Raw genomic sequence first — 12,567 nt, forward strand, 5'->3', positions numbered from 1 at the left:
GTTTTGTTTTGTATTTCTTGTTTTGAATGGGTTTTTTTCCCTTTCCAACACTAACTGCTTCCCTTTGCTTCCCCACCTTTTAGATTGATTGTTCAGGAAACATCACACTGGATAATGCTGTAAGGAAAGATGGCACTGTAGAGCAGAATCAGCCAAAACCCCCTTCAAACAGGACTGTGCAGTCACCAAATTCCTCAGTACCATCACCAGGCCTCTCAGGTAATTGAATGTGGTGCAATTTTCTATTGAAGTGGTGCAATTGAAAAATCAAATGTGGCAATGTTAACACTGACATCAGAATTAATTCTGTTTTATATTAAACACGAGAAATAAGAAAATGAACACGAAGTTGTTGAAACCCTGATAGGAGGTAGAGTTGAGATAATATTTTAGCAGCACTAACAGCCCACTCAGCCTGCTCAGGGCTGCTGCTCAGCACTCTGCCTCACAAGGCTGTTGGCTCTCTGGGCCCCAGACCTTTGGTCTCTCTCATATCTGTCCCCCAGACTTCTTCCTGCTCGCAGCTTCGAGTTTCCTGGCAGTTCTCCTGGGAGATCTGCTTGGATTTAGTAAGACAAAACAGCCTGCAGTGATCAGGTGGAGAGGTCAGCCAGGCAAGGTCCTCACCCATCAGCCTGCTTGCATGTATGGGCCCTTTCTTTGTCCTCTTTCCCTCTGTGAGCTCATGCCTCTCATCCTTTGATGAAAATGTTTAAAATGAGATATTTCTCACTGCAGGAGAAATTTTCCCCAAATTGTTTGTACTTCTCTGAGTTGTATCTTAGGCCTGTGTTCTGTTCTAATCTGATCCTTCTGTCCTAGGAGGAATCAGTGTGACAAATGTACACCCTCCAATTCGTTCACCCAGTGCCTCCAGTGTTGGGAGCAGAGAGAGGTAAGGAAAGTGTGAGAGAAGGAAATGCAACTTCCACCTCCACAGAGCATGCCTGAGTCTCTTCTCTCTTTAATGCATAAAGATGTGGATTTGTCTCACCTTCTCTGTTAACAGGTCAGGCCTGATGGTTGTTACAGCACTCTTTGCATTCTAAAAGCAATAATTTCATTTGTAATGCATTAATAGAACATCTAAAGATGTATTGACTCTGTAAATGATGGTTAGGTTGGCATTATTGAAAGAATACCATTTATAAATTAGGTTTTAAGTTCAGAAAAATCAGCTAAAGGAAAAAGCTGCATATTGAAGGCCCTTGTGGAACTATAAATTACTCCAGAATTAAGGAACTGATGCTACAAAGAGGGTTATTAAGCATTTTCTGCTACAATACAGTTAAGTGAGCACTAGATATCTACTGAGAGTCTACACAAATGTTTTTATCCCTAACTGATGGAATATTAATGAACAAATATATTTACACAGCGTTGTTTAAAGAGTGCAGATCTGTTAATGCGTTGCAATAAATTAGAGCATGCATCTGACATGAGATTAATTTTTCATGCAGAGAAAAATCAGATGACATTCATCCTACTTGAGTTGGAAATGCAGGTGCTTTTTAATCTGGAATACCTTTTGCTCTATTCCATTTACATGGTAAATTCTGTGAAGGACTCTTATGAACAGTTTAAATTAACAGCTTAAATGGTTGTTTGAAGAGTCTTTACTTGCATTTAAAAATGTGATTTGATATGCTGCTGCTTGAATTAATTTTGTTAGATTTAAATTTTTCACTTTTATTTTAAAATATGAGCAGGTATTTTAAAGTTTGATTCTCCATTCTCATCTTGTTAGGACTAAATACATGAAAAAAGACAGATCTAGTTCCAAAAGTAGGGTCCTAGTTTTGGTGGAGCTGCAAGGCTCTAAGAAAGTTTCCCAAGATAATATAAATATGTATTTTATCTGCTTTATTTGGTTGTGTAGTTTACAATGTCCATGCTTTTTTGTGCATGATTTGAAAGAGACTGAACTTTGAAAATTTTGCACTAATGGGTCAAATCATGAGTAATTCTCAAATTGTAATGGTGGAGGCATTAAAATTTTCCCATTTGGTAATGCTTTTTCAGTATACATCAAAGGAAATAAGCTTGGATGTTGCATTCCATAAAGAGAGTACTACTCAGGATTCAAAGAATCAAAGTAGATTCACATCCTGAGGTCTTGGAAAGCATCAGTGTACAAAATATGTCCAGTTCTGACTGCCAATTTCCTTTTTTCCTGCCTCTTCCTGTCATTTGCAGTTCTGGCTCCTCCAGCAGGCCACCAGGAGCTGATTCCACACACAAAGTCCCTGTTGTTATGTTGGAGCCCATCAGAATTAAGCAGGAGCCAAGTCCCTCAAACGAGACCTTTGATTTCCCCATCGTGGTGGTGAAGGAGGAGATAGAGGAGGAACCCCGGCCTCGGAATGTAATGTTTGCAGCTGGAAAGAGCTCCTTTCTCCTGGGAGGGCATTTTGTATTTATGGGGACTAAAATAATTTACTGGTATTCTCTTGGGAACTGTTTCAGGGGAAAACTGAAAAGCTAAGTAAAAGGAAGAGGTGAAATTCAAAATCAAACTAGCCTACTGCCAATTAAATTAAATGGTGTGATCAGACTGCTTTTATCCATTGAAAACCTGGGAAATCCAGGAATAACTTTCAGAGATGACATTTTCAGGTGCTGTTAGGAAGTGTTTCTAGTCATAGTGCAGGAATATCCATAAACAAGGTACTAGATTTTTGGGCCATCAGAGATTAGTTTTTTTATTGGTGGAGCAGTAAATAGCCTTTCACAGCTAATTTCTGGTGTTCATTTACCTGTGTTATAGATGTTAGTAATTTCTGCTTGCATGTAGCAAGCTGTATGGCTGCTGGTATATAAATCTGTTATTCAGGTCAGTTAGCACGTTTTTAGGGTCATGTAAATTCACATAAATAACTGTAATCTGACTTCCTTTGTTTCTTCCTGCAGTCCATACTTACTTCCTTGCTGCTGGATACCAGTCACAATTCCACTCCTGAGGAAGCCCTGCTAAGAACAGATGCCCCAGACAGCACAGATGACCAGCCAGGGGCACTGCAGGAGAACACATTCCCTGGGAAAACAGGATGGATGGGATCCTCCCACGCTGGCGAGGGCAGAAAAGAGGATGATCCCAATGAAGATTGGTGTGCTGTATGCCAAAATGGAGGGAAGCTCCTCTGCTGTGAGAAGTGTCCCAAAGTATTCCATCTTTCCTGTCATGTCCCTACACTGATGAGCTTTCCAAGGTAATTGACTTTTTAAATTCCATCTAAAATTGCACTAGAAGACATTTGATTTCTGTTGTGAAACCCAGGGTAAAAAGTTTCAGTCTCAGAGGAAGAGCAGTGCCTTCTTTAAAGTCTTTTATTCAGGAGTTTTATTAGTTGGAGAAAATCTGAATTTTCATGAAACTTCAGCTTAATTGTAATTTTTCTACAAAATCTAGTAAAACCCTTCACTTAATTGACAGTTAAGCAAGCTCACATCTAGGGCATCTATTATAAAACTGGGACACAGAATTAGCAATCTGTCATAAAATGTTTTAAGGGTGAATGAAATAGTTAAATTCCTTAATAATAATAATTTTTATAAAAAAAAAGAATAAAGAAGATATGTCTACAGGAAAAATCTGAATTAAATATATTACTTCAGTGCTTAACATGGCTAGACTCCAAGCATGGGATGTGTAGTGACTGACATATTTTATAACAGCCAGTGTTGAAACAAGCATTAGGCTTTCTTGGTTGGCTGTTACAAAACCATTGCTCAGTTTCTTGACTTTCAAAATCTAGCCTTAAGTAGATTATTGTTATAAGCATTACTGGCATTTGCTTCTGGAATTATTGTTTTGATTGAAATAAAGGGCATTTGTCAATGCCCCAGCTTGGAAATGTCATGCAATAAGCTTGTTTGCATTAAAGGATAAAAACATTGGTCATAACATGCTCATTGGGTAATGCTTTTCTAAATATTAGGTTTTCTGATTAAATATCAGCATAGTTAACTGGTGTAAAACATTTGGATAGCAACTTAGATTAGCAGGTTGATCATCTCTGTGCTACTCTGAACAGGCATACTTCTGGAAATATGTCTTTCTTTTAAATGTCAGTTGAAATGGCATATAAAAATGTTTCTCTTACTTTATGAAACTTCAATTTCCAGCTGTAATGCTACATTACAGCTTTATGCCATAAGGAAAACCCAGTAAGGTTACAGTAAGCACTTAAATTAATAAATATCCTTTCTGGCAAGGAAAACAAAAAGTACTCTTGAAGCAGGTAGATAACTATGCATTACAAGACTTTGTTTCTATTCAAATTAAATACTCAACAGCAAGTCTTTAAAATGCTTCATTTTTTCTGGATCATTCAGTGGAAACTGTGGTAATGATGTCTGAGGGCAAGAGAGCCAAAACCCACTTTGGTGGCAGGTGTTCAGATCTGTAAAGGTGCATATTACTCCAGGTACTCTGTGTTCCTGGGCTCCAGAGCAGTTAGGTGAAGTTTCCTCCCGACTTCTGATGTATCAGGTTTTTGTTCTCATCTTTCTGGGGTTGTTTGCTTTTTTTTCTCCCAACTCTTAAGTCTGCCAAACAAACTTTAATCTCTTAGCATTAGTTCCTTCAAACACACAAAATAGTTCTGTTATTATTGTGTCAGGGGTGTCAGTCTGCTGCTTTCATAGTTGTTTTTTTTTTCCTGTTTCAGGTGAATAGAGCAATTTCATAGGTTCACAGAGTCACAGGGTGTTTTGGGTTGGAGGGACCTTTAAAGACCCTCTAATTTTAACCCCCCTGCAACACTCAGGGACTTTTTCAACAAGACAAGGTTGCTCAGAGCCCCATCCAAGCTGGCCTTGAATGTTTCCAGGAATAAGGCACCCACCACCTCTCTGGGCAACCTGTGCCAGTGTTTCACAGTGTCCTCATTGTAAAAAACTTTTTTTCCTGGTAGCCAGTCTGAATCTACCCTTTTTCAGTTTAAAACCATGTTTTCATGTATATTAATAAGGCCACAGCATCTTTTTTCCTTCACTCCAACCTACCACATTCCTTCTGAGTCTTGGATATTTTAACACCTCTTTCCTCTAATTTGTTCCTTGTTTTCTTGTATCTCAAGATCTCTAGGTCATAGCCTGTATTAATTTTTGTGTATCTGCCACATCATTTCTGTGAGGCTAATCCAGGCACAGAGGTGACACTGTCATAAATCACTCTGTGAAGTTAAGACAGTAGAAAGTAAAACTTCTTGAAGCAAAATGCCCCATCATTCACCACTGCATGCTAAAACTGGCAGATGGTGAAAATCTTTGATCACTCTGAATAGAAAATAGTAAGATGAATTCTTCTACCTTACTATTGAAATGAAATAAAGGGTGCTGCTGAAACTATTTCCCATTGATGAAGACTCTGTTTATCATAACATACTTCTGGGTAAAGGCATGCATTTGGTCTCACAACTGGTTATTGCTGGATTCTGTCTGTTGTGTGACAATTCAGCCCTCTGGTGGTTATCTGCAAGCATGCAGTTTCTTTTTGTAGAGAACTATAGGAAAAAAAATAGACTCTTCATAGTTTTTTTTCCAAGTTCAAAAATTGTGTTCAACAATCAGTAGACATAGCTTGCAGAACTAATTATCTTATAATCTCATACTGACTTTTAAATCTCCAGTACTGTCTTATGCAAACTGGTAAAATCATGAATATCTGAAAGTTTTAGGGAGTGAAATATTTTCAGTTTTACAAAGAATCCTGTCTATGGTAATCTCTGTAGATTAGTAATGTGCTGTAGGATCAAGCTTGTAGAGGGCATGTAGTTCTCACCATATAACACTAACACTTTGCCTTCTCTTCAGCCCACATGACTCCTTCAGTCTCTCTGTAGTTATGGTTGTACAGGGCTTGCATAGTGCTGTCCTTAAATCCTGTGAGCTCAAGTGAAAAAACTCAGGATTGACAAAGGTAGAGACCATCTGTCTGTCTTTCTGCTAGAACACCATTAATGGCACCAGTGCCACAAAAAGGAAACAAAGCTGTAGTAAAGCATTTTTGCCAGCAGCCTTTTGTACCACCAACAAGGAAACAACAGAGATGCAGAGAAAACCCACCCCACAGATGAGAGATTTACCCAGAAATATGTGGAAAGCCTTCCACAATGGATTGCTCCCTCACTGAGCTCAATGTGTCTGTCTGTCTTCCTTAGTGGAGAGTGGATCTGTACATTCTGTCGGGATTTGTCCAAGCCAGAAGTTGAATATGACTGTGATAAACCTGCTCACAGCTCTGAAAAAAGAAAATTGGAAGACGCCATGGGTTTGGCACCCATAGACCGCAGGGTAAGGATAAAATTTTTATTTAAAACTTTGAAGCTGAAGCAGTATTGAACTGTGTTAGAAACTTTTGTCAGTGTTTATCTGTTTTCAGTTGGCAACTTGTGTAAATGAGTATTTCATTTGGGGTCTTAGGCTACATGTAGAACGATGGAGACTCCCAGGCTCACAATGTATGGCACTGATTATGTGGGACATTGTGATGGGATTTGTTGCTAACACAGTATCTAAATGTTGCCAATGCAGTGTGCAATATAAGCAGGTCTGAAGGGCTCTAACATTGGGCCAGCTGGAATCATGCAGGTTTGCAGAAAGCACAACTGTAAAGTAGCAAAGCAGCCATGGAGCTACATCAGGATTTTATCCCCACCTGTTACTCCCCTGTCCAAGCCTGAGTGTTCCATCCTCGGGCTGGATGTGCCCTGCAGGGGTGGGATCCCCCTGGAAGCTGCCCTGCAGCCTCAGAGGTCACTTTGCCATTTGGCCCAGGCTCCAGCAGCATTCTGTGCCCTTTGCAGGCCCATATGTACCAAGATCAGTCACAGCCATCATCACTTCTCTACCTCTGGAATGCATTAGTTATGCAAGCATCCAGACAGTTCCTCCTGCAATTCCCACCTGGTGTTCTTATCTTAGGACAGATCACATTGCCCATCAGTTGTGTGTGTGTGTGTGTGTAGGACAGACTTTGTCACACCATTATTTACATGTGCTCTGTTTGTATTTTGCATTAAATGTAAGTTATAAACCTTGTAAAGATGCTAATAAGGGACCAGCAAGCATAAAATCACACAGAAGTGTTCTTTAGAATATCTTTCGAGGATCAAGATGGAGTTTATTATATTTGTGTACACAAAGAAAAAGGGGCAATACTGAGTTCTGTACTTTCTGTAGATTCCTGAATTAATAGGGTATCTGTTTTTCTTGGCACAGAAGTGTGAGAGACTGCTGCTATACCTCTACTGTCATGAAATGAGTCCTGCCTTTCAAGATCCAGTTCCTCCTACAGTATGTACCTCACTTCTTTCTATTTTATGTTAGCAGCATATTTGCCATGTTTCTAGTGGCATTCTAAAGTCCATTATCAGAAGTCAAATTCCACAGACATTCAATGCATTAAACATGTTTAGTTTTATTCAAACTGTCTGAGGGGGGAAGTTAAAAGTTGAAGCATTGGGTTGGCAGGGGATTTACAAGTAAAATTCCACAATAACTGATTTTACTTAATACTTCAAAAATAGTTTAAAAAGTAATTTCTTAACACTGCTGACTTCATACCCTGAGTTACATCACTGAGATGGTAAATTGGGATATATTTGGGGGTTTTAAACATTACCTGATTTTGAGAATTGGGATACTCCATAGTACTAGTATGAAATTGAATTTCTTATTGACTGGAAATTTGTTAGTTTAAAATGGTAAACAGTACCTGGGTGCAGTAGGAGTCCAAAGCTACAAAGAGCTACCACTGTGATCAGATGAAAAGATGTTCTTCATGACAAGTCAAAGGGTTCATCAAAAAGCAGTATGTTCCTAGGTAGCCTTTACTCCATTTGAATAAGAATTCTGAAGAACATTCCACAGAGTTTAATAATTAGAAATTGCACGAGAGATTAATTGATTATTCATTTTATGATCATGTGTTACTAAATTCAGGTATTAAAAACATGCATCCAGTTAGGAGAAAGTAGGGAAAAATACAAATATATTACTACTGGTTTTCATTGTTACTTACTTTCCTATTATTTCTAAAGAAAAATACTCTTGATCCTACAGCCAGTTTAGGTATAAAAACTACTCTCATGTCTCTGAAATTTGCCATCATTTCAAAGGATTTATTTCATATGGTGGTCTTGAGAGTGAAACTTAATAGAGATCTTATTTGACTACACCTGAAAATAACATCCAAACCAACTCATTGGTTCTATTATATCTACTTAGTGGAGGTTTTTATGTGTTTCTCTTTGATTTTAAAATAGGCATTGGAAAGACTATAGCCAACAAATTGTCATACATCACTGTTAATCCAGAAACTGTCTGCATGTATGTTACAAGTGCAATTCTTGTATCTTTGAGTTGTACTTTGAAGATGAGACTAAATCTTTCCTACTCCCTCAAATCTAAATGTTTATAAAACAATAAATTATGAACATGATTGCATTTTGGACTTTTTTTCCACACTTAGGTCCCTGATTACTACAGAATAATCAAGAAGCCTATGGACTTGTCAACCATCAAGAGAAGACTTGAAGGGACTAATTCATTCTACACAAAGCCAGAAGATTTTGTGGCTGATTTCAGACTGATTTTCCAAAACTGTGCTGAATTTAACGAGGTTAGAAAAGCAGATACTTTATCAGCTTTGTTGGCTTAGTTGTTTTCAGTATAACTGTGATGGGGGTACAACTTACAACACAAGAATTTATTGTAGTAAACTTACTTTGATGATGAGAAAAACAGTGAAAACACAGATCAGATTTGACACTGCTGTGGGCTGAGGTAACTCTGCAGTGGAGAGCTTTCCACAGAAGGGAGGAGAGTGGTAGCAAGCACAGCTGAATGGCCTGACAGCAGCTAAAGAAAAGGACAGTGTTTATCATACAGGTTAATGGTGGGCATTATGATCTAAAAATTGGTTTCATCCTGCTTGTGTCAGATCTTAAATTCAGTGGGGTTTTCATTCTGGGATCCTTTATGATTTCAAGTTGCATTTAATAGTTATTATCCCCTACTGCACATAAGGGAATATGTGGTGAAATCGGATGCAGGTTCTGAGTGGGCCACAAAATGAGAGAGAATTACAGTGGGAATAAAGGCTTTTCCACATGGCTTCTGTGGGGTTCTTATCCAGTCACCCTGAGAGCTAGGACTTACTCCTACACTGGTGGTATCTGCTTCAGGAAACTGGTAGCTGTGGTGGCTGTGGATGACTTTAGGACTGCTCAGTCTTCCATGTTACACTTATCATCTACCAAATAATATTTTATGTTACTAAAAGATCTGTAAGCTAGAAAAGTTTCTAACACCCTGAGAGCATATCTGTGTTTCACAACACAACACAACTCTGTCCCCCTGCTCCCATCCCAGTCAGGATTTAAGAGTTTTTAGAATCTTTACACAGCTTTGAGTACCCAGGCAATGTGGCTTTTGTGAGTGGCTTCTATGGTCACCTGTTAGAGAAAAAAAATCATTGGTGGTTGTTGGCTGGAAGATTGCCCTCACTCTGCATTTTTGTGCTCTTTGGGGCCCTGTGCTCCATAGCCATTCCTGCTGATGAATAATTTTTTATTTGTAGTTTGTACCTAAAAGAGCTAATTTGATCTAAGTCCAGAGCTATTTCACAGTGCACTGATGTTGTTCATTCACCCACAGCCCGATTCAGAAGTGGCTGATGCTGGCATGAAACTCGAGGCCTACTTTGAAGACCTCCTAAGGAACCTTTATCCTGAGAGAAAGTTCCCTGTACAGCCAAGCAGCCAGAGTGACAAAGATAACCCAGAACTTAGCGATGACTCGGATGATGACTTTGTACAGCCCCGGAAAAAACGCCTCAAAGGAGAAGAGCGGCAGTTCTTTAAATGAACCACATGTGTTACTACAGAAAGTTTTTTAAAGACTGAAAATATTTATCACTGGTATCACTGTTTTGACTTGTAGGTTTGTGAATATTTACTAGACTTTCTACCCCCTGTCTGAAACACAAATCTAATGGAGATCAAGGCATGTGAAGAGCTTCTCTGAAGTTCAAACCTTTCATCTCTTTTCTGGAGCAGCTCAGAAATTGCCATTTGCGTGGGGTGACAGCTGTTTAACTTTGCTTTGAAGAAGTTTGTACAGAACTGAACTTCAAAACACGACATGAGTTCAACATGTGGCTTTCTGAGTTTAAAATGTGATCTCACCAGACTTTTAATTTTACCAAAGGCATGTGGCTGGCCATAATTTGATCTCTCTGTACTGTATTTAACACAAGCCATGAAAAAAGATGGTGTAACATTGTTGTCCTGCAGTACTGGTTGGTATAATGAGAGTGTAGTTGCCCCCAAAGAAGTTACTGGAAATTTTTAAATGTAAGGGAGAGGGTATTAAAAATAACTTTAAAAACCCCACAAAAACAAAAACAAAGAAGAGGAATTTGTGTGAGAGTTTCTAATGGAGGAAGTAAAGAACAGAATATTTTGGTTTGTGCCATGTTTCTCACCACCAGCAGGAGCCAGTGGTATTTCTGTACTATTTTAACAGGTGTCTCAAGTGTGATGTACCTCTGTTTAATGAAGTTGGTGGGAAAGTCTTAAGTGGAAAAATGTTTGTTTGCAAAACCAGTCATTTTTGTGAATTTTTAAAGAGGGGAGAAAAAGCATCCTTTCTGTGCACAATCTCTTGTTCTTTTCCCACATTTCTAAATATGTCAGAATGCAACCAGTATTCACTCGAGAGTACACAACTTTGAAGAGAAAGGTATTGCTCTTCAGCCCTCCAGAAAATGAAGATGAATTACCTTATTTTGTTCCATCTACTTTCCAGCAGCTCTGACAACAACCTTGGGATTGCTTCTGCCCTCAGAGCACACCTCCAGTGGGACCCACCTGTGAAAGCTTTCCATCAGTTCTGTGATTCCAGCTGGCTCCCTGAAAAACTCCAAACTTCACCCAAACAGAACTTCATCCAACTCTGACCTTTTATTTTAAGGCATCTCCAAGGGCATTGCTTGGGGTTTCATTTCTGTGGGGGAAGATTCCCTTGACTTTAACACTGCTGATGGAGGATGTCCCCAGGCTGGAAGGGAAGGGGTTTGGGGGCTGGGACGTACCTGGGAGTGTGCGGGAGCTCCGGGAGGTCGTCACCGGGAATTGCTGTGTGAGCCCCTCTGCAACCGCCCCGTGCTGACATTCCCAGGGAATGGCAGCTGCTCCTCGGGGTAATTCTGGGGTGTCAGAGGGTCTGTCTGGGCTGAGGCATCTCCAGGTGCCTGTCAGAGCAGCCCCTGGCCGAGGAGCCGTGGGCAGCCCTTTAGCCACGTCCATCCCAGGGTGTGTGTGCGGCACGGGCAGGACACTGAGGCACAGCTCCTCCCCTGCAGGTACCGAGGACAAGAGGGGCTGGTTCCCCTCCTGGGGCTCCCGCATTCCAGCCAGCTGGGACACACTGAGCAAACACCAGGGAACGTTCCTGGCAGGGAGTGGGAGTCACCAAGGCCTCCATGCAGCTCTGGGCCAGGAAAGCGGCCCCAGCCTGAGCACCTGCAGTGATTTTGGGCTGTGAACACTCACCTGCAGGAAACGCCCCTCTGCAGCTGGGGCCAGCCCTGACACTCTCCAGAAGAACTTTGGCCATGGACCAAGTGAACCCTCAGGACTTGTCCTGCTCATTTCTCCCTGGAAAGGGACGTGGAATGGGCACCTTTACAGCTGTTGGGTAAATCCTGGAAAGGGCAGGAAGCCAGGGTTACTGGAAGAGTTTTGTGCTATCATGTCAGGTACCAGCCAGTTCTGCTCTAGAGCCAGTCTAGGGGCTGGTGTGTAAAGCAGCATTAACAGGAAAGAAGGAGCTACATTTGCATAGGAATTCCCTTGCTGGCAGCAGCCATCCCCATCCCAGGCAGGACATCCCTCATGAGCCTGAGACTGGCTCAGTGCTTGGAGCAGGGTGCTGACAGGGCTAAGATTCTGAATTCAATCCCCACATGGATCAATCACTTATCACTGTTTGGCTTGATGATCCTCGTGGCTCTTTCCAATCCAGAATCTCCAGTGCTCCGGAAATAAAGAGCAAACAGTTTCAATTGGCTTTTTAAACCTACGGGTTTTTCCATCGAGGAGTGCGAGCCACGGAGAAAGTGGAGGAGGGAGAGCATCAAGTCTCACCCGGCAGGTGTCGGATGAGCGGCTGGAGCCGGACCGAGCCCCGGCGGGGCCCCGGTCCCACAGCGGGCACAGTCCAGGCTCGGTCCCAGCGCCCGCCAGGAGCGGCTGCTCCCGCCCGCGGCGATCCAGCGCCGCTCGTTCCGAGGGAGCCCCCGGGGTTCGGAGGCGGAGGACGCTGCTCTGTCCGGGGGCGCGGTGCTCTCGGGGTTCCAGCCGGGGCGGCTCCGCATCCGCGGGGCGCTGCGGGGCCGGGGCCGCACCGGAGCCGCTGCTGCCGCTCCGCATCCGCCAGGGGGCGCCCCAGGGGCCGGGCCCGCGCTGAGGGAGCGGCGGGAGCGGCGGCGGCGGGAGGGTCCCGGGGCTCCAGCCGGGATCCAGCAGCGCCCGCCCCGGGAACCGCCGCTCTCCGCCC

The 12,567-nt window shown here is 42.0% G+C and overlaps 1 protein-coding gene across 1 annotated transcript in view; it reads left to right on the plus strand.

The window, feature by feature from the left end:
* TRIM24 (tripartite motif containing 24) overlaps nt 1–10,395 on the plus strand; it is a 53,792-nt gene extending 43,397 nt beyond the window's left edge. Inside the window, exons 12-19 of the mRNA XM_054281955.1 lie at nt 84–219; nt 823–895; nt 2,197–2,365; nt 2,911–3,209; nt 6,165–6,297; nt 7,225–7,299; nt 8,477–8,626; nt 9,664–10,395. Of these exons, the coding sequence (XP_054137930.1) occupies nt 84–219; nt 823–895; nt 2,197–2,365; nt 2,911–3,209; nt 6,165–6,297; nt 7,225–7,299; nt 8,477–8,626; nt 9,664–9,873 (1,245 nt within the window). The 3' untranslated portion in view covers nt 9,874–10,395. The remainder of the gene's footprint in view (nt 1–83; nt 220–822; nt 896–2,196; nt 2,366–2,910; nt 3,210–6,164; nt 6,298–7,224; nt 7,300–8,476; nt 8,627–9,663) is intronic.
* The last annotated feature ends 2,172 nt before the right edge of the window (nt 10,396–12,567 follow it).

The sequence above is a fragment of the Melozone crissalis genome, unplaced genomic scaffold (genome assembly GCF_028551555.1).
Source record: "Melozone crissalis strain CALT ecotype California unplaced genomic scaffold, PUWL_Pcris_2 ptg000033l_1, whole genome shotgun sequence".
Taxonomy (NCBI): domain Eukaryota; kingdom Metazoa; phylum Chordata; class Aves; order Passeriformes; family Passerellidae; genus Melozone; species Melozone crissalis.